The sequence below is a fragment of the Nothoprocta perdicaria genome, unplaced genomic scaffold, assembly GCF_003342845.1.
Source record: "Nothoprocta perdicaria isolate Ctin4 unplaced genomic scaffold, notPer1 scaffold_199, whole genome shotgun sequence".
Lineage (NCBI taxonomy): Eukaryota > Metazoa > Chordata > Aves > Tinamiformes > Tinamidae > Nothoprocta > Nothoprocta perdicaria.
The window spans coordinates 56,613-83,060 of NW_020455193.1; the positions used below are offsets into that span (position 1 = coordinate 56,613).

Sequence of the window (26,448 nt, forward strand, 5' to 3'; positions counted from 1 at the left end):
AAAAAAAAGAGTAAATGTGGCCTCTAAATATATGCTGGAAAATTTGCCTGGAAAATGCATGCAAAGAGTAGTTATCAGTGAATCTCAATCTGAAAACCATTCAGATTGATGCTACAGAGGTCTAGGTCAGGTAATGCTGGATATTTTCACAGATCCTTGGCTAGCAAGAAGGAATTGTGCATAAATAGTGCTTATGGCACCAAGCAGTGGTAGAGTGTGGGGGTACAAGCATTTCAGAAGATGGAAATAAACTTCAAAATGGTGCTGATAAATTCAACTGAACATGCAAGCATCAACAAGGTGATATTTAATTGACAGGTACAATATGCTATATATTAACAGGAGAAAAMAAAGGCATAAATATAAAATGACAAATGAATATCCAGACAGCAGAAAGAACCCCCAAAGTTATAATTCATAATAAAAGAGTCATTTTTTTGGCATTGTATTCTCCATTTGCATAGTTAAGTATGTTTTTTGTGTGTGTATGTACAAAGATCAATCCTAATTAGATCATTACTTTGCATTTATACAAACACAAAGCCTTAAGTTGCTTAAGACAAGGTTAATGGGGATATTAAAAAATGTTGAATTAAGTAATCCAAAATGTTGTAAATGAACTAATTGAAGTAACTGTAGTAACTGAAGTAACTGATTTGCAAGTGAAAATGATACCAGATATTTATCGAGCCTTCAAAACTGCATACAGATCTTTTCATRTTTCTCAGTCATCTGACCATTTTCTAGTATATTTTGATAAAACATTAAAAAATAATTGGGAAACAATTTTATATTTCATTATCTGCTGTTGTGACTCAGTCAATCTGTTATTTGTTCTGTATTGTCTTAGATGGGATATTCCAGGTTTAAGCTGAAGTAAAACMAAAGGCTCTAAAATTGCTTTCATCTGACCATGCATAGTCTCTTATGGTTACTTAACCTATGGAATACCTGTAGAATGTAACCTAATTGTTACATTCTTACAAGTGCAATAATTTAAAGATCAAACTTCATAATAAGTGAATGTCATCTATTGTCATTTATCRGTTAATAAATCTGAATGTTAATATAGCCATAATATTACAAATTTTCCATCTCAGATATATCCAGAATTAGCAGTCATTCAGAGTGCTCAGAGAGTCACATCATCATTGCTGCTGATATCAGTAATAGGCATCATAAAAGAAGTTAAGCTATAACATATATACATGTATAGATATACTATATATTTTAGAGAGTCAGCTTTTAATGGAATGCTGTATCATTTCTCAGCCAAATGTTATGGAAAATAATTTATTTATATGGTAAATTAAATCAAAACTATATTTTAAGGAATGTTATATGAAACCTCAACTGGTTTGGAAAAACTACATMATGTGCTGTCCCTTGAAACAAGGCATCTGATTCTCCTAGAGTGTATTATATTTCGTTCTAACAACAAAATATCATTGAATCTTCTAAACTTTGGTTTTCTTTAAGAAACATTTTTGCCTCTGTCTTATATAGAAACTAGCTCCTCTTATTCTGTAATGGTCTTACTTAGGTCACAGRTTTTTTGGGAGAGGCAGAAAGCAGATACGCGAGAATAAAATACAGATGACACTAGCATCTATCCCAATAAAAATGTTTCATTTCCTTATCAAGACAGAGGCATTCATTTTAAAGTGTGTTTTTAAAGTTTTAAGTTGAAAATTTCTCAATATTTAAATTTTATTATTTATAACACAAATTGCTCCAGTAAAATCAAATGAAATTGTTCTCATTTACTAACTGCCTTTTGTTATTTAAAATTATATTAATTATCTGCATTTAAAAATATACTATGAGATTTCACAATACTCAGAAGACTCTCACACATACTTCTTAGCTAATAATTTCTTGTTGTATTGGTTCTTTAGACATTTATTGCTCTTTAAATCTTCAGWATGGCCTCTGTTAACAGGCACTATGATGTCTTCTGTTGGACAAATTAAACTACAAATGTTCAGCTCAGAGGCATGGTTCCAAAGCATGGAGAGGTTAAAATGTTGTGACATGGATCAGTAGTTTACAGTTTGATTTACTGGGAACAGCAGGTGGCCAGCAATCAAATGCATGCAGTGGTGTCCCTAAAGGGAACATGATTGTTTTTCAAAGTAACATTTAATTTTCAGAAGAAAATAATTGTATATATAATGATTTTAAACATAACTATGCATAATGAATTTTAATTAGTGAAATAATACTTTTTTACAGGTACGCATACACACGACATCCAAAATAAGAATAAAATTTCCATTTTTTTTCCTAAGGTTTGCTATAAAYGTTACTTTTTTTTAAATAGCTTCTGTAATATTTACTATTCTATAAAGTACAGACAACATTGAAGGAATATAAATCTCTTATTGAGATATCTTAGTGTATATAAACTCAGTAATCACCTATTTTTTGATTATTTCCTCTYCGATATGGTATTTTGGAAGGCTGTGTATTCACAACCCTTCTGTTGTGAATAGTCCTTTATGTGCATCTGTAGGGTTCAGCTCAGTGACATACCAGCATAGGTCTAGAACAGTCTGTTTCAATGTGAATCTCCACTTGGGGTTATTATTCCTGCATCTCAGGATGGATGAGGATCTCTGCATGATGCCTGTCTGCAACAGGAGTAGTCCAGACCACAAGGTAACGCTCTGTGGTGCAAGACAGTTCAATGTCTGGCTTTAGGTGTCTTCCAGTGGTTACGTGTACACAAGCAGAAGTGTGATGTGCATAGATTTTGAGAAGATAGACTTGACCACCCCAGTGGTATTGCTGTGCACTGTGTGGATGAGCCAGTTGCCTACAAAGTCTTCCCAGAAATGAGTGGATCATGGCTCTGAGTAAAGAGCAAAGGAGATGACTTCTGACACTTTTAGGTCAATTCCTTTGTATAAGAGAAAGTGTCTCTTGTAGCTTTTTAGGATTCAGTGTGCATTTCACAGATGCTGGGTTTAGTGCCAAAAAGAACTAGTGGGTCATTTAATCTTCCTTCCTATAAATGACAGGCTCTTGTATTTCTTTTATTTTCTTGTGTTAAGCTCAAAAATTGACTGGACTAGAGTTTATAATCTAGGAAAGCATTCAGTCTTGACAGAAAGCATCAAGAAATTTGAGAAAACCACCCCCACCTCTTCCTTTGGTAATTGATTTCAGTGATTACATGTCATTATTTGCAAATACAAGAATACTTGAATGTGTCTAGATCTTTTATTTCCTGGTAATTTATTGTAATTTAAAATAAGGTCAACAAAATAAAGCCTTATGCAATATTCCAGATTTCTCAAACTGCATGGTGTTAATTTGAATTATTTCATGTCCACCATAAACAGAAGTATACTTATATATACATTTCCACATACTGTGTCATCGATGCTCCATCAGTACATAAAATATAAGAGTTACAGAGGTCTAGATGTCAACAAGCTGAAGCGAAGACATTGGGGCCCATGGGCAGATGGAGTGAGGAAAAGCCTCCAGTGATATGAACATGGACATTAAAGCCTTTCAATACATTCAAGATCCTGACAGTTTCTAACATTGCCTTAGATTGTTTAGGGGTTATACTTTTCTCTTTTTCTTTTCTCCTTGCCTTGCCTTGCCTTSCCTTCCCTTCCTTTCCCTTCCCTTCCTTTCTCTTGGCCTTGCATCAACAAAAGAGTTCCCTGACACTTAGGCTTTAATGTTTTTGCAAAGGTGTTCAGAATGAATGAGATCAAGTCAATCATGGAAGAAAGAGTACTCAAATTGTTGGATAATGAGTATATGTTGTACACATATAGTACAAACAAGTGTTGTAAACAAAGTAAGCTTTGGCTGGTTGATATCTTACATTGGTGATTGTGCACTAATGTGGAGAAATCAAATAAATCTTTTGTCACCCTTGAAGATCTTACCTAATGCTAGAGCGGTTTGTATGCTTCTTGTTTGGGACTAATCTTGCAACAAAAGTAGAATACACATAATTTGGAAATTAATTTCACTGAAAGAATACCTGGTTCTATGTTGCTGACTGCTGCTACAAACAGAAGAATAACACACAAAGCTTAATCTCTGCTACCTTTGACAAGTCTTTAATAATAAAATAGAAAGATTGGACACTCAAATACGGTCAGAGTTGCCTTTTCTCACTCTTCTCCTCCTCCCTCCCATTCACCTATTTTGTAGTTTCTTGTTTACTTGAAATTATTACTCATTTGTTTAGTGATGTAATTTTGAGCTTAACAGGACCTTTGTGGTCTGGCTGCTCATCTGTCGTGTCCATATCATTTCTAAATTACTTTTTATATTTGTGTAAATTATAAACTGCATGTTATCTCACTAGTTCAGAATAAGCTTCTGAGCTACTCCTGAGCCTCTTCTTAAAAAGACAGGACAAACATAGTGGATAAGCAATGTACAAAAAAGAAAATAATAATGTGAATGGAAATGTATTTTGAATAGTTTGGCCAGCATGTCTTTAAGAATAAGATATAATGTTTAAAATTTGTACTAAATCAAATGCTTTTATTTTTACAATCTGTCTCTTCTAGCCCTCATTTCTTTGWCCTCTGATTTTAAAGAAAGAGACAGTTCTTTCTGGTTTCATTTTGTTATACAAGATTTTTGCTAATCAAAATTAGTTTATACATGTGCATAATTCAACAAGGCAGGGATTTTTGAACTACCTGTGTCATATTGTTAAAAATATAGCTAGCTATCAGTGTGCATTTCAAGTACTAAAGTGAAGGATAGTGTTTTGTGGTATATCTTGAAAGGAAATGTAAGATATGTACTATACCATTAAAAAAACAAACTAATCTGCCCTGAATTCCACCTTGTAACATGATATGGCAATTAGACAATAGTTTTTGAGTAGTTATAAAATATCATTTGACTTTAACAGACTTAGCATAATGCAGAGCATAATTTTTGAAAATTACCACCTAAATAATACAGAAAAGAAAGGAGTGTAGTGATTTCCAAGATGAATAAGATGTAATTCTCAAAAAAAAAAAAAAAAAAAAAATTGACACTTTATTTCTCCAGAAATCCAGTAACTTATCTGTAATTTCATAGCAAAGAAGCTGCCAATATGGGAACTTTCCTAAAGCATGTGTAGATACATTGTTTATATTTTTGCTGCTATTCTTGGCTAGAAACAAATGAAACCAAGATGTATTATAAGTATTATAAAAACATTATTTTTCAAATATCTTTTAAATTAAAGATTATCTAACAAAATACTGTTGACTACACATAATTGTGGAATACTTTATACCACTGATTCAGAACCAGTGATCTTGAGATTCTGCATGAACAGCTTCTATGTGTTTATGGAAGACATTTACAGAGAGGAAGCCTATTGTCTGTTGACATAACTTTGCTATGCAAGATTCTGCACAGTTTGAGAGAGGAGCTATGTCTTTCAAAATATATATAAAAAAATACATTTTACTTTATGGATATATGTTCTATCTATTTTACTTGGAAATACAGGAAAATATTTTAGTGGATGCACTTTAGCTATGCTTGGAGCAATGGCTGGCACAGAGCTAGAGTGAACTGCCAATGCATTGTTAATGGTGAACAGCTTTATAATTTGCTGAGGAGACAAATTGACATGAGAAGAAGAGTAGTTACATGAACAGAATAAGCAATTGTTTTCTGCCAGTTGCCATTGCAAATTCTGTCAGCTTGCAAATCTACTTTCTGGAACAAGCCCCCTAGAAATCACAAATTATAAAGATCAGATTTTTGGAAGTGTGAATTTAGTTAGAACTCAACCAATATCAGCACATATTTAATTAGAATGATCTTAAATATAACCCCTAGCTGTCAAGGATAAACGTGTTAATGAACTATTGACTTGATAGACAGACTTAACTAGATATTACATWTTTTAAAAATAAAACACATTCTTTTTTTCCCCATGAGAATATTTAAATAGCTAGGGCATAGTTTTCTCATGCCTTGCATTTTAACTTTTAATTTAACTTTCACATGTTTTTAGCAACAATTAAGGAGGAATTTTGCTATAGGCAGAATATATGCTGCTCAAAGTAGTTGCTAGGAAATAGGACATAAATCTTAGTTTTGTTTCAGTTGTTCAGTGAGACCTCTTCTAGTAATAGGTTTATTCTTGAATACATAAGTAGTGAATATTTCTTACTTCTGTGTTAGCTGCAGAGGTGAGAATTTAAATAAAAGAATTATTTTACATTGCATCATTAGGTAATATTATAAAGAGAAATAACTGTACAGAAACGTGCAACTAATTAATTAATTCCAAAACCCAAGTATCAGTCTATATAGTATATTACTTATCTTGTAATAAGATTTTTGTAACAATTTAAGTCACTGAAATTGTTAAGGAACATTTAGAAAGTGTGTTTCATGGACAAATTCACAGTTAAAATCCAGAAAGATTTCATGTTTTCTTATAAGAAAGTCACTGTCATGAATACAAAGCACAGTTCTAACAGCTATTGCACTATAGAGCAATGCATAAATGCAATCCAAAAGCCAACAACAACAATAATGCAAAATAAAGTAAAGCTAACCCAAAAAGGGACTTGATATGTTTTGGCTTTCTTTTCTTTTTTATTTATTTATTTATTTTTTTTAAAATGAAATTCTGGGTATCACTATTGCTTAGAGCTCTATGAAATTTCCAGGGGATTGGAAGAACCAAGACTAATAAGCCAAACAGCTCGATAACCAGGCAAATAGATGCTCAGTTGCCAGCCTGGCAGGATGGGGCAAAGTAGCACCAGACTGAGCAGCTGGCATAACAGCTAGGGGTTTTGCAGGTAGCTTCTTTGCCTTTAGTTAAAAGTTTCACCAGAATGAAAATGTTTCATAGAACTTAATGATTGTCGACATTTTATCTCATAGGTACTAATTTGATATTAGAATTACTTGATATTACAATTTTTTTCATTTTCTTTCTGGTTTAATCCTTTCTGCATCATGGTACAGTAACAGAGTGCTAGAAATTGCACATATGYGACTACACATGCATATGGAAACTGCCTGTCTGTACACATGACGTCTTACGTGGAAAATAACTAAGTTAGGTCACATTAGGGGATCCCATCCTTTTGTGGGAAATAAGGGTTGAACTGGCTTGTTCAGTTTCCTGAACGAGAGTTTTAGCTTCTTACGTGCCAGTTTAAAAAAAAAAAAAAAAAAAAAAAAAAAAGAGAGAGACACTTTAGTTGGTGTTTCTGATTGTGTTTTCATAGGAAAATGTGCTAGGAATAGTCTTATTAGCTTGAGCCGACTGGATAACTTGAACAGAATACTTAGATTCTGCCTTCCAAGTGGTTTGGAAACTGTAGTTCCTTAGATTGGGACATTCAGATTCATGCACAGAAATGATTAAAAATTCTGTGGGGACAGGAGGACAAGAGTTTCACACAAGATGGACAAACACTTCATTATCTGCTCTCTGGGTAAATATATTAAAGATTGTCGGATATTGCCACAGTGAGGCTGATATGTATCCTGTAATCTCATAGCAACAAAATAAAATAAAATAAAATAAAATAAAATAAAATAAAATAAAATAAAATAAAATAAAATAAAATAAAATAAAATAAAATAAAATAAAATAAAATGCATTTAAATAAATGCAATAAATAAAATGCAATAAGATGCATTTTAATATTTTCTTCTCTAAAAAAGATCAGTTTCAAAGTGCACATTTTATTATGAATAATAGTGGCTTCAAATTGCTTACTACTGTGGCTTTGTAAGCTTAGGCCCACCTTTTTTGTGCTTCTCATTACATTGCAGTTTTGTAGGCTTTTGTAATATACCTTCATATTGCCAAAGTGCAATGTATAGTGAGAGCTTTATAATATAATATTTCTCTTTTACGTGGAAACAAGATCTTGCACTGGATAGTGATGTATGGTGATATATCCCTTCAAGTCCCATTTCTACTTAGTGTTTCCAGCTTTGACAGGCATGTTGAGTTACTTCTGACAATTTATCATTGTTACCAAGAACAGGCTCAAATCTAACCCAGGTTTGCTGCTTCTGTTCATGGATGAGGACTCATAACTCAAGGTTAAGTATATGGCTTCCAAGTTGAACTGCAATCTGTAACTATATTTTAAGTGGAAATTGTTGAAATCCAGAGAATTGAAAACATGAGTATTCTTGGATATGATTTTTAAAGCTATCACACATTCTTATTAAATATTTTTTAACGTAGGAAAGAATTCAAGGAAATAATTAAGCTCTAATATATTAGTTTTATACAAGACAATTATTCAGTAGAAAGTATTTATTGAAACTTGCATGTACACTTTCTTGGGTCTCAACTACATCCCTTTCCTCCCTTCCACCTTGCCACTCCCAAGCCTACTCAAGGGTTCTAGAATTTGGGAAGGACAATTTGTTCAGAAGCTTCCTCCTGGATTTACATCAAGTTATGGAGGTAATCAGGAGAAGATCCCCTCTGAGGAATCTAGGAAGGCATTTATTAAGAAAGAGACTATTGCATTTCCAAGAGAAGTATGATATAGATTAGAATAATATGATTATAGTTGGAGAATAGAATCCTACCAAACAAAGCATACAAYTCACTTGAATAGGCCACCATAAATAGAAATTGATCCTAGGGATTTGTATCCAAAAAGCATTCATTTTCACCAGTGGAGCTGAACAGTTAGTTCTACTTGCCTCCAAGCAAGGACTAAGCTTACACTTAAATCCAKGTCCTCTATGAAAACTAGAGAAGAAAAATCTAGGATTCAGACACCTGTGATTATTTTTTGGAATTTRTTATTAATTTACATTACTATATTCTATCTGGCTTTGCTATTATCTATTACTATCACAATATGATTTAAAACCTTGAATCATTAAGTCATTAAATAACTCCTGGGAAGTATGTTTTGGAAAGGGTATACATGGATATTAGTAAGGCAAAGCACATGGATTTGGAGGACGCCACTTTTCTGTCTAGTCAATGCATTCCTCTATTATTATTGCTAAAGAAAGGATGAAAAATAATACAATGTTTCATTTGAAAAATGTTATTGAAATAAACTCATTTTTTAAAGAAATTATGTTGAGACATCTTCCTAATTTCCTGACTTAATGTGAGGTAGGACTGTGCCTTCTGAAAAAAATATCTGCAGTTATTTTACTAAGTAAAGTTGATTTGACGTTAGTTTTAAAAGCTGGAGCTGCAAACTTGCAGACTTCTCTTTCAATTTTCTTTAGTTACTTACCAGATGGATGATTTKGGGCACCTTGCTTTCCCTTTAAGCTCATTACTTTCTCTGTTTATAAAATTGAAATATCAATATTGATAATCATAATTTGCAAAGCTACTTCTAAGGTTAGTCTTAAAACAGAAGAAACAGAATATATTCCTTGTGGTATGTCTGAATAGTTTTATGACTTGTTTCATTATAGCTTTTTTCTTTCTCAAAGCAGAAGAGGAATCCATGATGTCTAAATTTGTGACTGCATACTTGTTGCCTAGCATTTCACTCTAACTACAGGAAGAACTCTCTTTAGAAATAAATGGAAGCATCTAGATAGATATACTGACATCCATATCATAGATAGATATGCTGAAGATGNCCACTGGCCACAGGCCTCCAGCTGGACTCGGCCCCATTTATGACCACCCTCTGAGCTCTGCCATCCAGCCAGCCCTCGATCCACCGCACCGTGAAATATTCTGAAATATTCTGAAATATTCTGAAATATCCCTTCAAGTCCCATTTCTACTTAGTGTTTCCACACTAAGTAGAAATTGCTGTTCAACTTGTTTATCAATGTGTTATCAACTTGTTTATCAAATAAATGGAAGCATCTAGATAGATATACTGACATCCATATCATAGATAGATATGCTGAAGATGTGTCTACTCCTGTTAGTGGGAAATGTTTTCCTTGGTAACTGACTTAATAGAAGCACTGTTTATCAGAAGGTTACTTACATTTTTATTTTTCAGCTATAGCATCATATCTATTAATAATAAATATAAATAGTCTCCTAATGAGCATTTGGGAAAAAAAATAAATAAAGAAAAAAATACTTTGATTGGAGAAATATTCTGAAATTAGAACAAAACAAAACAACAAAAGATCCCTCTTCATTATCCCTTTAATAACAAATATTCATGGAAGTGGGGGAAGATGTATTCCTTTTGTTGACTCTTGGRTTTAGAAAAATAGTTATTCTTGAAAAATAGGAGGCTATTTTATTGGTTTAGGTTCTACATAACTTAAGTTCTCCTGTTCCACATCTTGAACATAAGGATCACTGGGTGTGATCCTTTCTCTGGGAGCCAGAGCAGTGCTCTGCCTAACCTGTGCTCTGACTTAGATAGGCACTTAGCCTCTGACTTAGGCACAAATTTGCCATGACTGACAAATAATGTGGTTTCTGGACCAGCATTGACTTTTTTTCTCATCACTTGGTCTTGCAGAGTGAACAAGACTGTTAACACGTGGCATACTATACTATTCTTGGAGGCATAAAAAGTCTCATTCCTTTTCTTTATGAACTGTGCATAAACATGTCAATGCATGTGTGTTTAAAAAAAAAAAAAATCCATATAGGACCATTATCAAATCTYTCTAACAATCTAATGATCTTCAGCTCTGATAAATTTTTATGTCTTTTATTAACATATTAACATTATTTATTTGATTATCTCAATTCAGGCTCTCTGGAATGAACATACCTCCCCCAGTTATCAGCAACAAAAACTGGCTCAGACTGCATTTTGTAACGGACAGCAACCACCGATACCGTGGATTTAGTGCTCATTACCAAGGTACATTTAAACTTTTTTTTTTTTTTTTTTTCTTAAGAATAAAAAAGATTTAAGTTGTAGAGAAACAGCAAGGACCATTGTACGCCAACAAAATATTCTAGTAAAAAGGTAGCTCATATTTTCACAAATAATAAATTCAGCTGTGGGAACAGTTATGTCAAAGTGTAGTATATTAGAGTATAGGTATTATATAGTGTGTATAATTCTAGTCGAATTCAGCTACAGGAGATACCTACTCCAAGTGTGCACCGTGGAAATACTTAGCTTTTAAAGGCTCCTAGTATTTTGAAAGATAATGTAACAGATGCAGAAACAATGTTTTTATAATTAAATATTTATTTGCCTCTACGGTTGTATAAGTCAGATTTGTAAAACAGTGAGTAAGTTTCTATTTAATAGGATAGTTTTATCATTGTTATCTCATGTTACCTATTTCTGAATGCATTGGCTTATTAAGGGTTTAATTAACCTCCTCAAGATTCTTATCCACTTTTTTTATGAACAAGTATAATTTTGCATAAGAGTGAAAKCATCTGAGGCATTAACTTGGGAATCTCACCATTTGTAACAGGATCATTAAAATGATGAAGTGCTAATGAAAATTGATCTTCATTAGTATTTGGTAATACTGTCTGCTTTTTCACACGCATTAGTGTAAATAATACTTCTTAGTATCTACAGTGAACCAGTGGGTCTTCAGGGAACACTAACCCTTTCTGTGGTTGCAATTTTCTATTTTTCTGCTAGCATAATTTTTTTTGCAGTGTTCCTAGCAATGCAAAGTTAAGGTATTTCTTTTACATTTCTCTACAAGGAACAAAGCAGAGTTACTGTACATAAATGTTTGCAGGATCTGGTCCTCAGTATGTTAAAAGTAATTCATTAATGAGCTAAACATTACAACTGGCAGAAGAGTAGGACCAATTTTTATTATGCAACTGTGATCTTTTACAACAGTAAATTTTTTACAACTCTTTGTAACTACCTCAACTGCGATATTCCATACAAGAACAAAGTAGAATTTGCTTGCTGTTTCAGTAAGTACTTATTATCCATATATCAGACTTCTTGAGGTCATGAATGTTCTGGAATGTTCTTTATGGGAAAACTTAGGTAAAAGGAGCCATTCTACCACTGATATAGGGCTTCTGTAGCTATTTTACAAAAGATAATGACTCATTTTCTATAGCTCCTGTCATACCAAAGGACATAAACCGTACCATAAACTAAACTTTGTACTGAAAAAAAAAAAAAAAAGATATGAAGTAAGAATTTGTCTGGTAGATCATCCTACTCAACAACTGAGAAATGATAGCATAATTATTTTGTGGCTTTTATGAAGTAATATAAACTGTCAAGGAGTTCATTTTTGAACGATAGGCACTAAGTGATGAAAGAGAAGAGACTTTTATTTAGTTTCAAACTCTTTTTTTGCAAACTTTTTTAAACACATTAGTTGRTATGTGTATGAGATCTGATGTGGAGTGTTTCTTTTTACCAACAAAATTATGCACCTGGCTTTACAGAAATTACATTATGGCATTTTCTTCTATGCTCTGAAGTTCTTTTTATTATTTTGCTATGCTCATTTAGCTTTTAATGATATATCGTCAAAAGGGTGTTAAAGTACACCATATACTAAATTTTAAAATGTTGCAATCATCTACTATACTTAAAATGAAGACATTTTTGCAGCTGTTTGAGTAAATTGATTTATAAAAACAGTAAATAGTTTCAGAGTTTAAAATCATTGAATGWGCATATTCGAGCAGATATGATTGTTACAAGTTAACTGGTATTAGAAACCAAAAAAAATTTAATGCCAGGTAAGAGGGTAAGAGATTTTGGGGTCAGTAGTATCACAAAAGAGATTATAATAAAATAAACTTCATATTAAAAGCCTTATAGGTGGAGAAACAAACAAACAAAAAAAAAGATGCAGAAGTGCAGAAAATACTACTTAGTAAGTGAAACCTATGCATTTTTTTAGTAAGTAGCAACTTTAAATCTTTGTGCAAAACTCACGTTTAATTGAAGTGTAATAGAATTTTAATTTCATTTGTGTGCTGACATGAATTTTCAGAAAAGCAGACAATTATAAACAGATCAAAATAAAAGGAACACAGATAGACGTGTTTTTGCATCACTTTTGAAAGAGTATCTGTTAATTCTTTCAATAACCTGTATCATCACTACATCCTTTTTATGATACCATAATAACTGTGCTGTAAAATCTCACTCTTTCCCCTGCTTAATTAACCTATATGGTACTATAACATCTGCTAGACTTCTCACCTCRACACTTGCTTAATCTTTCCTGTGTCTTGCCGCTGCAGCTAGAATAGGAATTTCTCACCACTTCACATACTTTAACTTCCTTCCTTTGTTGCCTCTTTGGGAAAGTCTAGATTCCAAATCTTCAACATCAAGGCATTGAACATCAAGGCACAATTATCTTATTCCATGAAGAGCCTCACATTCTGGTACTGCTTTATCCTGCTTGCTTCCTTGGCTCTCTGTTCTTTTGCACAAACAAGCTTTTTAGCATTGTCATACCTGCAAAACTTTGCCAGTTGATGCGTTTAAACCAAAAGAAGCTCTGCATTTGCTGCTAGGCAGGATGTGAAAGGCATTAATCTTATTTCCTTCTGCTCTCTTAAATACATGCAAATTGTTTCTTGATCTTTTTTCACAAGGTAACCTCTYATGGCTTAACTCCAGAGTATATTTCATGCTAGTATGGCCAAGTTGCTCATATGAAAGGGGAAATAATACTGCTGCAATGCAAAATCTTTAAGTCAAGCTTCACATACAAAAAAATAGGGAATTTACATAATCTTCCCTGAACAACTTTTTATTTTTCTTATTCATCATACTTTGCCTAATTTACCGTTCAAGGCTTCAGTCTTGCAWACACCTGTGAAAGCATTTAAATTGTTTTTTACAAAACAAATGAAATACACTGAAGTACATGGAAATATGGGAAATTGTCAGATTCACATAAATGCAATGTCATGCAGGTTATGTGAATTAATTTTACTAGGCATTTTGATTTATAAAAGATATTGAATTACAAATTATTCAAAAATAGATGGTAATTGATTAATCAAAGGGACATATTCAATTAGAAGAGATTCAAAATAATTTCCCTCCTTTCATCCTAACCAGTTTATGTTACAATGAAGAATCTCTCATTCTTGCTGCTCTGATCACCTATGTTTTAGCACTTATTTTATTCACTGAGAGTGCTTTGTCTTGATGACTTGTGTCTTTATTGCTTTCTAATTCCTTTTGCACTAAGAAATTACTGATTATAATAGGACCAAAGTCTCTTTGATCTTCCTGAGAGTGCTGCTACCACAATTCTTGCCAATTGTTCTCGCTCTAAAATCAGATCAGCTTTTATTCCATGCTTTCGCTATTGCTGTAAAACTTCCTTATGCTTGCTGTGTTCTTTTGGCTACTCTTTACATCCTATCACTTATGCATCAATCCATAAGCATTGGCTAGGCGAACAAAAAGCATTAAGTCTGTTTTACAACTTTCAGTCTTAAAGACAGAAAAGAGGGGTATCCAGACCTCGATATTCTTTAGTAATGTCAAGTGTATTTGGACTCTGAAGTGGCTTTTGGATAAGAATTCCATACTATTTTTTTTTAATGAATCCTAGCTATCTTTTGAGGTCCTACATCAACTTTAAAGATACTAGAAGGTTTCACTGATAGCCCTATACTTGCTGTCTAACTTGTGAAATACTTTTGCTTCTTTCTCCCTTTCACTGAATATTTACACTACATATTGTAATTCAGTAGTTACACTGTTTAGACCATGTAGAAAATAGTGCTTGAACTATGAATAAAGTAGTTCCAAATGTATCAATTGAGTGTACGATCTCCTCTGTCTTCCATTAAGAATCTTTGCTTATAGGAAAATACAAATGAAAGGATGGAATATATCCACAAGCTTTTCAGATAGAATAATGTTTAGTTGTCATTACGCTGTGTGAAAAGCATGCAAATGGTTACTCTGCTTAATACTTGGCAGCCAGCTATGGGGAGCTGAACTGAGATGAAAGCCAGCACTTTTGACATGTTCAGCAATATGGAGAAAACTGAGAATAAACAATTTTCCTTTTTCTCTTTATTTGTTGTTTGATTCTCCATTGTTGTTTTCTTTTTTCTTTCTGTCATTTTGTATATGAATAAAAATATGCCTTCATTCAGAAATGATTTATGGGAGCAAGACATTATTTACTTTATATATGCATTCTTTGCAAGAATACTCACAAATAAGGAGTACCAGACTCCTCAGAGCATTATGGCTAGAGTTACCAGAAGGAAAAAATGGTCTCTGTCACTTGTTTCAGAACATCTAACAATTTTAACAGAATTTGTCTTTAGTTACATATCTCAAAATCCCTAGCATTACTTTTTCCCAGTAACAATATATGATACTTGTGCTGGAAGACACAGCTGGCAACAAAATCTTAGAYTGTAAGCTAAGTCACCAAAATGTAGATGTCTCTGAATTACAGGTTTATGAAATATCTAAACATCCATCATTGGACTGTGGGGCTCTGTTCAGCTACCCATGAATTTATGTGCACTGACAGATTACCCAGGGTATCCAAGATATTTCTGGCAGATTATCTGCACAAGCTTGCACTTAAGAACAAGCACAGGCTTGTCTGGCTGATGGAGGCAAAGCAAGGTGCTGCAAAGATTCAAAATTTCACTAAATGAAAGTGTGTTACTTTCATTTAGTGTTTCATTTAGTGTCATTCACTAAATGAAAGGGCAACTGAATCTTTCCTGTAAGTAGCTAGTGTGGTCACTGCATGGTGAGGAGCAATTTAGGTGGCCACTGGGTAAGGCTAGCGTGGATGCTCTACAATAAAGAGAATGTCCATGTGCTTTTGGCAAATTAGAATTTCAGGGAAAATATCCGTACTCTTCTGGAACAGGAACTAGAAAACAGGGAAAAGGACCGAAGGTAGTAATTAACAGCAGTTAGGCAGTTTGTATTGTGCCCTATGTGTATACTTTAGGATGAGTTAAGGAGTTACCCAGACCACACTTACTAGATTACCATTGACTACAGTGGCAATTTAGGCACTGAGTACAACTATAGACACACAACTCTAGGTGTCTTAATATCAGACTTAATCTCAGCTAAAGTGACGACTCTTTCATGAGGATGACTTTTTAACACAAAAACACTCAGCGGAGTATTTAGAGTCCTGAGAGGTTAAGGTGCTGCATCACTTGTGTCACAGCTTCCAAAGCCTCTGCTCAGGGCAGTGCACTCATAATTTTAGAGGGACATGTATGACAGATTTTTAGTTCTCAGCATTGTAAGTTTGTTACTCTGTTCAGACCCTGAAGTGATTCCTCTTGTCAAACACAGCCCAAAGAGCTAGCTGTTTTTGCAGTGGATGAGGGAAGAAAGAGAACATTGTCTTCATATCACGAAAARAAATTGCCAGAGCTTTTCAGCAGGTCACTTTTTGCCTCCAGGCATCACAATAACTTGTGCTTAAATTACATAAATTGTCACGTAAGTAAATGCATTTAGCAGATTTTCTTACCCATGGGTCTGTTAGCTCTGCTTTATCTTAAACTGACCTATACTTTCTGAAGGGAGGGTTTTCCACCTTTGTACTCTTGATAGGTTTTTTTATTCACACCTATACATTTGCAGAATGAACATACACAGAATGACATTGATTTTGATACAGTCAAAACAGAAAGGAGAAAACTTGCCACATTTTGTTGACCCTTTCATTTTGAAATAGATATTTTTTAATTCTCCTAATTATAGGTTTTAATAATACACCATTTGCATATTAATCAGTTGAAGTTATATCCTGTACATAGCTAACTGTTTACAGATCCAGAAAGATCAATTTCTAAATTTTTTGTTCATTTTTCTGTCCCAAATAAGTATGTTGCTTTTTGAAAAGGCAACATAATTAAAGTTTAATTTGAAAACATGACAGTCTGTGCTAATATTTAAATTAATGGCTTGTAATTTACTTCTAGATGATACATTAATTGACACAGTAATAGGTTCTTCTTTTTATCATTTAATAGATGCTTTCTCTTAATTTCATACTTGATATAAAGAAAATCTGCTAATGCTTTAGGTGCATTGAAACATTTTAATTTTGAAAAAAATATGGCTATGTTCCTCTGAAAACCATCTTGGTCATACCTTCTCTATTTCTAAAGCAATGTTTGAACATTGCTGGAACAGCAATAGAGTAGCACTCTGAATAACAAGGTTCATTTGCAGCATCTTCTAAAATTTAAGTTTCTTATTTTTATTTGCTCACTTGGTTTTAGAGATGCCAACAAAGATCTGTTTGGGMTGAATTTTCTGTATCAAATATTATCGTTTAGTTTTACCTTTTCCTAAAATGAAATTAGCTCATTGTCTTATGCATTTGCAGTTCCAGTGATATTTTCTTAGAAAGCTTGAGTGTTTTGGCTTACTTGGGGTGGGGCAGGGGGAGGTAGCTAAAGTGAAGTTCAGAGAAGGGCAGAAAAGATGGTCAAAGAGATGGATTCATTTATGTTTGAAAAGTGACTGAATAATTTAGGACTGTGCAGTCTAAAACATATTGAGTGATAGGACTGAGGGAAGAGAAGAGATAGAATACTGGAAAATCATGAATGGCAAGGGCAGTGCTAACTATTTTGTTCATTAAGAACTATGGACAATTAAGCAGACAGGTTTAAAACAAACAAAAGAGCTATTTCTTCACATCCATAGCCAAATGGCAAATTAAGCGTAGAGAAGTGCATTGAGAGTTTTTGCACACAAAAACTAAGTCTGGTTTAGTGCTCTGCAAATGTGGTCTGCAATTTGCCCTGAAAACATCACTTAGTCTTTATATTTTTGCTTAGATACACGCTTTTGAACAAGCTTTGACCATAGTAGGTTTACATAGGTCTTTGGTCTGACACTGTGTMCCATGTATATAATCTTAAATTCAAAGAAAGCCAAAAAGCTAGGCTATTCTTTTTAATATTATTCTAGATACTATATGACAAAAATAATATTTCAGTACTTCCTCATCTCCTTCACCTATGTATAAGTTTTCTTGAAATTTTCTTTTTTCTTTGAATAAAAGTACAGAAACAGAGTCAGACAATTATGATAAGGAATAAACTTTTACTTGTTTCTGAATCCTTTTGAACACACTGTTTTGACACTTAGAGCAAATTTAAGGTAAGAATCATTCAACTTCCTAAAGACCCCAATGGGAATTAATTAACCAACCCAGTTAATTAATTAGTYTGATTCATATAAAACAACCTGAAAGGAATTCACCCTTTTATCTGTTGGAGAGGTTAATACAATGTCTGTTTTGAGGGTCTAATTGACATTTAAGTATCCCATGGGTGCAGTGAAGTCTGTGTACAGAGGCAAATGTTTCTCTCTGTACTGATGTGTTAGAACTAATGTGGTGTGTTTAGTTCTCAAGAGAATGAATTCACTTATTATTTGCTGAAAATTCTCAGTCACTAATACTCTATAACAACTATTTCCTACTCACAAAAGAATTACTTTGGGAACTGTGTGTTATCTGTTAGAAGCTCTTACCTATATAAAGATGATTACARGGTTGTTTGTTTTTGATAAAATAACTAGGAATAATGGCAAAATTGTTCACTATGCATAAAATAGCTAAATTCTAAGTTCAAGTAATTAGAACCAAATCAGGGAGATGGAGAACATACATAATATCCCATGATCATCAGATAGAGCTTCAATTTAAAAAATGAGCATTTCAGTATTTTTAAAGACCCATTGAGGAGGACTCTGTTGTCTTTCACAGTTATATTGCTGACACTAGAAAGATTTGTGGTTAAGTGCTTGCCTCTCTCTGAAAAAAACACAAATAACCTAGTCAAGCACCCTACTGTCCAGGAAAGACATGTTTATTACAAATTAGTTTCTATCAAGATAAGTTTAAATAAATCATTTTCAGCATAACACTGTGCGAATTAGTTTGTACAGGAGAAGGATTAAAACTTGCTGTAGAGATATTTAACAGATGTCCATCTGTTACTTGAAAACTATCCAACAGTATGTGTGAATATCCCATATTAATATCAATGTCAGAGGTAGAGAGTTTCCACTAATTTCCACAGTTCAATCTCCTGATTCTTTGGATGATATATATATTTTTTTTTAATCCAAGTATCATAACCTAGTATTAATTTTCACSTCTATTGTTGTTTTTATTTTTTTTCCCCATTTGTTGTCTGGTACCTGAATTCTCTGTATTCCAGTGTTGTGACTACTCTGCCTTAGAGYAGTTAGCTCTTCTCTGTAGAAGGAAGCTGCCAAAAGCAGACTCTCACAAGACAGGAACCCAGAAAACCATGTTTGGTGCCTGACTATAGGAAATTGCCCATTTCTTTGGAAAATTCCAAATTTCCATCTTTGAATGGAAAAAGGAAAATATAATGTTGTTCAACCAATATTCTCAAAATTGCACCTTTTAGAGTTCTATCGTATTCATATTTTAAGAGTTATCCAAAACCCACGTGCCACTTAAGAAAATTGAATTTTCACATTTRGATATGCCAATATATCGTTCTATTAGATAATACACCTCTTTATATAGGGTCTGTGTCTATATATAACTTAATAGACTGCTGAGGAAAGTTATTTGAGCTAAAGGAGCTACCTTGGATAATAGAAACCACTTTGACTATTTAAAGCTAACTCTTCCATTCCTAGGATTGTAATGTGGTGCAAAATTGCCTGAAATGCTCATTAAAACACTTTATGTGTAACTGTCTTAAGAATGAGTTAATTGTAACTCATGAACATTTCTCTTAACCTTGCTTGAACTCACTGAGAAATGTATCGCTGGAGGTCTATATGGGAAAGCCTTTCCCGAGGCAGAGCTCCTCTGTTCTGTGCTCCATGTCCACTCTGTATCTCCCTCACTGCCTGCTTGCTGATGACAGCACATAGTGTTCATGAGAAAAGCCTTTCCCTTTACAGTGTAAGTCAGTTTGAATCAGTTTCTGTACTTCTTCCTTTTTCCTTCCTAGAGGACTGTTTTCATCTCACTTAGGACTTGACCTTTCTTAAGGAGTACTTTGGGGGAAAAAAAAGGGKTTTTTTTAGTGGATTCTGACATTTTAAATGAAAAGAAAAATACAACCGGTAAAAATTGTTTTATAAATAGTTCAGTGCTATATTGCTTTTTAAGTAATATTTATTTGTTTTAAAGATAAACTTCATAACTTCATAAGAGGGAGAGCCACTTACCTCTTGTTAAATGCAATGCTTTGCTTTGTCTGTAAACATGGCATTATTCTCAGGAAGTGCCTGCCATGGCCAGGGCACCACGTGGGCTGGGGGCTGCTCAGTGCTGGAGAGCACAGGTTGGGTCTGTGGGGCTGGTTCTGTGAGGTCCTGGCCACCAGATTTGGTTGCCTACCCGAGGGAGCAGGACCTTGGGGAGCTGGGACAGGCCCTGCCCAGGAGGCCTCAGGCACCGCTGTGGGGCTGGGAATGGGGCCATGGGTGGACAGGGTAGGACTGTGGTGGAGCTGGAGCGGAAGCTGGCACARTAGCGGTATTGGAGGCAGTGACCCAAGCCCCTGATGGCACTGAGTGGAAGCCATGGGGCACAGGGAAAGCAAGGGCTGGCAAGTACATAGAAATGTCATTTACGAGGTTATGTTAGTTGCAAAGTAAAATATTTATTACATCATGTAATGTCATTACATGCACAAAGTTACTATGGGCAAAAGGGAGAGGAAGCACAGTATGTATGGAGAAAACAGGTTACTGTTATTCTGAAAGATGTTTTAGCAGTCTAATTGTCCAGATTCCGACTACAGAAAAATCTCAATTGTAAAAATTAGAATTTCTATTTAAGAGTAACCATCTCAAATCCACCCCTTTTCTCCAGTCTTGTACTCATCTTTTCAGCATCCCTCTCAGGAGGGGAGTTACAAGGAGCCAAGTATCCTGGGGACTTCTGAATGAAGAGGGAGATGTTCTCAGTGGTGGGTCCTCTTCCTCAATATTGCAGGCCTTTGTGTTTCCTTTCATCTGTTTTCTTAGCACACAGACTGCTTCCTGCTCAACAGGTCTTAATAAACCTGAAAGTTGTGTAATAGCCTCCCCATGCCTCTGTAAATATAAATACCTGATGCATCTTATGCAGTCACTACCTCGCTTTGTCAGACCTTTAAGGTATGTCATATTCTCAGAGCCTAACACTCCCCAAGCTCTAACAGGTCAGGCAATAGTCACTAGACAGTTACAAAGTCATTGTAGAGGAAAGAGTGCAATCTCTGGACTTGAATGTTAACAATTCTATTCTGTCATTCTCACTGCTCATAGTTAGACTGATATTAATGTAAACTGGCAAGATACCTTTTCTGCAGTTTTGTCTTTGCCATTTGTGAAGCAAATGAGCACTACATCTAAGAACTGACTATTTTTAGCCAGTACCAATTTGCCAGAAAAAAAACATCCAACCAACTAAACAAACAAACTAAACAAAAAGCTCTTCTTATTAGCTGTTAAAGTTACCTTTCCTGGAGTGATTTTTTTTTTTTTTTTTAATTTTGCAAGTCTTAAATTACTTGGATAGTAGTAAGTTTGTATGACATAGTTCCTTCCTCCCTAGATGATCTAGAACAAAAAATTGTCACATAGCAGTCATTTAGTCATTTAGTCATTTAGTCATTTAGTCATTTTTTGTCTTTGTTAAAACTCATAAACCTCTGATAAAATTTCCATGATATGTATTCACACCTTAGCAATTTTCAAAAGGGTAAATATTCTACAATATTTTTAAATTTGCTTTCTCTCTTTTCATAAAAGCAAGTTATAGCACACATACCAAAACTAAATTGAAATTACTTCTTTCCTATTCTCTATTCATGATGATTCTTATTAAAATCTTGGGAGAGGTTGATTTCCAAAACTCTCCAGGATTTAGTTGTTAAAAACTCCTTCATGAAGGCCTTTTGGTTTTTGTGCATGATCCAAGATAGCACTGTGGGCTAGACTGCAGAATGTATAGAATCCTTTCATTTTCCTTTCTGCTAAACTTATTGCTATATGCATAGTCTGCATATAGAGTATTCCTTGTTATCTTAAAAAAAAAAAAAAAAAGACTAAGTAAATACATCTTCTTGTGGCACCATAATTCTTCAGAGCAAATTACAAAGGTATTAATTAGTAACATAAGGCTCTGCTGGTAAGGAATTTTAGTTGATAAAGGCACTTGTCTCTTTTGTAAAATAAATACTAATAACTAGGCCAATAGATGTAAATATTGTCCTTCCCCAGCATTTTATCATTCATCACATAGATTCTAATAATATTCTTGAAGTAGAGTCTCAAGGAATTTATTTTGCATGATTATTGTGGATTGCACAAATCTGTCTTGCATTGATATGCACTTCCATTGAGGAGATAACAGRATGATTCTATCATCCCTCCCAAAAGAAATATTTCATGTAATATATCAAATCAGTGTTTTCTCATTTTCAAATACTTCTTTGTGTTATAACTGCTAATCTAGTTTTTATATGTTTAAAAGTAGTAGAGCTTTCAAAGAAGATTTTTCTACTGCATTAAAACAAACCAAAAGAACAACATATACCCTGTATTGCTTATTTTCATAACATTGTTCTATTAAACAAATACATAGTGCTGGAATAAAATCTGTTATATGAATAGTTGCATATAGAAAAAGATGGTGACAATTCTCTGCTTATGATCTGCATTTAGTGCAAGGGAAATAAGCTGTTTGAAATTTCTGTAAAATCAAAAGATAGAAGGTTGACCTTGTCTGGACCAAAAATCAGATTTTCACTGATTYACTGGTATGAATTTGGAAATAATAAAGCTACATTGATTTAGCGTATTTTCATATTTTCAATGTCTAGTTCAAATATTTTGGGGCAGTAGTAAGTTTATTGAGAAAAGCATCTGGAAAATCATATATGAATGCATATATTTTGAAGGAGAACTAGTATCTAAATGTCCCAAAAAAMTGAATTTTCTAGCTAATGCTTATTTGTTATTTCATTCTGTTCTGTCTGCTTCTTACTACAGTAGTTGCTTTCCATTCAAAATTAATACACAAGATAAAGAGACAGAAAAGAGGGAAATAATAGTAGGGAGCCTGAGAGAAAGGGAAAGGAAATAAAGGCAGGAAAAATAAGAAAATGTAGTAATGCAAAGCAGTATCTTTTGGTATTGAAAAGTAATAAAAATTAAATTCTGAATCCATTTACACAAATTGTAGACAAACTGAAGATGAATGGAAGCACAAATTGCATATAATAAACCTGCGTCTTGACAGCTTTTACAATATTTTCTATTTGAAAAAATCCAGTGATGATTGCTTGTTTGAACTGAAGTCTTGAAACTTGTTTTGAACTTCAGTTTTTATTGATGTATTTCTTTAAATGCATTGTTTTATTTAATTTCTGAACAAGTGGAAACTGAAAATCAATTTAATCAAAAGAATGCTTTGTATCAGTCATTTATATGGTCTTTAGATTGTGAAATGTGTGTTTGACTTTCAGCTTCATTCCTTTTGCTTTCCTGATTTATAAATCAACAGAAAGAAAATTGTAATGTGAATTTAACAGTAAATAGAAATATTCAAAATGGATAAAGGATAAAAAAGCTGATAGCTCTTTTTCTAAATTTTCATATTTTTAACCATTTTTTTCAATGTAATATGCAATTTATTTTTATTTAAGACTTTCAAAAATTCTTTCTCAATTAAGAGAAGCTAAYTGTAATAAGGGGAGTATAGCTTGCTTCTTGCTATTAAGATACTTAAGGAAAAAGTACTATGCTGACTTCATTAACACTTGCCTTTTAGGGTCAAAAAGGCCCCCTAGTTCTACTTGGGASCTCTGTGTTTGGACTTTTATTCCCAAAGACTAATATAGCCCTACAGCTTGTATTCATCTCGAAAAAAACAAGATGCTGAATATTGCTTATTTGCTTTGGCATTTTGAACTCAGTTTACTTCTTAGGAATTAATCATCAAGACATTAAATGTATGAGAATAACAGCTGAATGACAACCTTAGATTGCATTTATTTGGTGTTACTTAGCTGTATGCTGTTCTTTCAAAGCTCAAATTGAAAATACACATATTTAGAGGATTATGTTTACTGAGCCATGCTCTAACTGTAGGTCTACTAATGAGTGCAGTGCTTCAGATGTCCATCCTGGAACCACTTCTTTTTGATGTGTTTAACAGTGACCTTTAAGCAGTGACAGAATGTTATTTGCAGATGGCACCAAATTGGAGGGAATAGGCTGTAAATTTGAGATCAAGGCTGCCATTCAGAGGGACCTAGACAGACTGAAAGAACCTAATGAAATTCATAGAGATTATGCAGTCTTCATTCTTAGAGTTTTTTCTCAAGACTTAAGCAGATAAAACCCAAGAAACCACAGGTCTGATCCTGATTTGAGGAGATGACAGGGCARGAAACCTTCTGAGATCTGTTTTACCCTGAATTATTCTTTGATCTTATAGTGAAGACCTGAAGACCCCAACTGATCTTGCAAAGTAGGATGTTCACTCTTTTTAATCAGTTTTACTCCTAATTAGCTATTACCACCATTAAATGGATTGTCTGAAAACACTTTGTTGCTCATCAGTTATTTCCAAAGAACAAATCATTTAACAAAAATATTTAAGTATTTATTTAACATTTAACATTAATATTTACATTTAACATTAATATTTAATATTTAACAAAAATATTTCTTAAATACTTTTTATGAATCATTCTTCTTTAATTGTATTGCAAACTTCTAGTAATAGGCTTTGAAGCCAGTTGAGCTGCTCCCTGCATTAATGTTTTCAGTCTTGGAATTATGGAATAACAGCCAACTTCTAAAACCAGCAGTTGCAGTAACTTACTTTGAATTAAAACTTTGTTTATAAATGACATTGTGCTGGAAGAAGTTTATTTTAGTGCTGTTGATAGTTAATGTCTGAAAGCATGGTAATTTTGTAATTTTAGARTCACTTTAATTAATAATGAGAAATATATATAATTTTTACCATAAAATCATGTCTATTTGTTCTCCTGCTAAGATATTATTTTAGTATAGTATACTAAAGTATAGTAGTTAATTAATAGTCATTAATTATGACAAATGCAGTCTTAAATCAGATATTAATGCATATTAACTATTTTAGCTTGTGTTAGCAAGAATGTAAAAAGCTGARCAGCTCTGGTTAATAAGAGATAGCTGCTACAGATAAAACCCTCAGCTTAGCCAGGGACTGACCTGACCTAACAGAGCATAGAGATCAAGTGTCTAAAATGAGCATAAATCTCAAGTTGTTTTGTCTGAAATTAATTAAATTAGGTTAAGAGTGACTTGTTGCTAAAGTGTGTACAGATTAAAATTAAGATCTTATCTCAAAAAAACTACATTTCTTTGATACTGCTCTCCAATATATATGAACATTCTTTTTCGGACCTACATTTTTAATGCAAATTAGATAAAATATAATTCAGCATTGTCAAATCATTTAAAACTTAAAATGAATCTATTTTGAATTTTTTACTTAGTGAAGAGAAAAGATGCATTCTTCTAGCTTTCCCCATTTAATGGCTGCTTTTCTGGGTCAAAAACTTCTCAAATAACAAGAAAATCCCTTTAAATACAATTATTTCTATTGTATTAGATTTTTTTTTTCTTAAAATTTCCCCATGTCAATATTTCCTCAGAGTGGGAAAAGGTATTCTTGCTCTACCTGGGTTATTTTATCATCTTTAGTGGTTATTAGTACAATGTCAGTTCATTAGATTAGCTTCCACTATGAGTTTATCTGGGGTAAATTTCACTTTCTATCATATGTTTACAAGAGGAACCCTGTATATATTTGCAGCATATTGCATATGCAAATTGTGTGCCTCTAGCACAGACTCATAATCTATTTCTGGAACTTTGTCTCAGGCAAATGTCAAAGGCCTTTGCCTCTTTTCTTGACTAAAATGATCCTAGAATCACGAGCAATCTCCACTCCTACATAAATAGAAAGACTTATGGGTCTTCCATATGTTTGYGTTATCCAAAGTTTTAGCAGTTACAACGCTTTTGAGTAATGGTTCATTGAGACTAGTTTTCTGAACTGTGTCACTCCTCAGAGTATCAGCTTGATCTTTTTTCTAGGGAGCTGGTCCTTCTCCTGAGTAAATGCTGCTTCAAAGCTTTCCTCCTTACTTAAGTATCTTGTTTGACACAAGAGGCTCCCATGGAGGCTCCAAATGAAGGCATCCAAATGGAGGCACCCAGTTCTCCAGAACTTGATCATCTCTCTTGCCACAGAGACTCACTCAGAAAAGATGTTTTCCTATCAAGTAGATCCCAGACCACTTTGTTATGGGTCCATTGGGTTCCCTTTCTTATGAACTGCTCCTTCTTGCCTCCCATATTGCTTCCTCCTATGCAGCAGCCTGGTACTTCCTCAGGCCCCAAATTCCCTCGACTTCTAATTGAGAATTAGTAACTGGTGACCTATCTGTTGAGCTGGCTTAAACTGATAGAAAGTTGTTGGTTTTAACTTTAACCAAAAAGCAAGAGTCAGTTTTCCTTTCTCTCT

General features: G+C 33.6%; 1 protein-coding gene across 1 annotated transcript in view; it reads left to right on the plus strand.

The window, feature by feature from the left end:
- Positions 1-26,448, plus strand: part of LOC112945752 (CUB and sushi domain-containing protein 3-like) — an 84,507-nt gene that overhangs the window by 53,188 nt on the left and 4,871 nt on the right. The window contains exon 5 of the mRNA XM_026037416.1: positions 10,693-10,805. Within this exon, the coding sequence (XP_025893201.1) occupies positions 10,693-10,805 (113 nt within the window). The remainder of the gene's footprint in view (positions 1-10,692; positions 10,806-26,448) is intronic.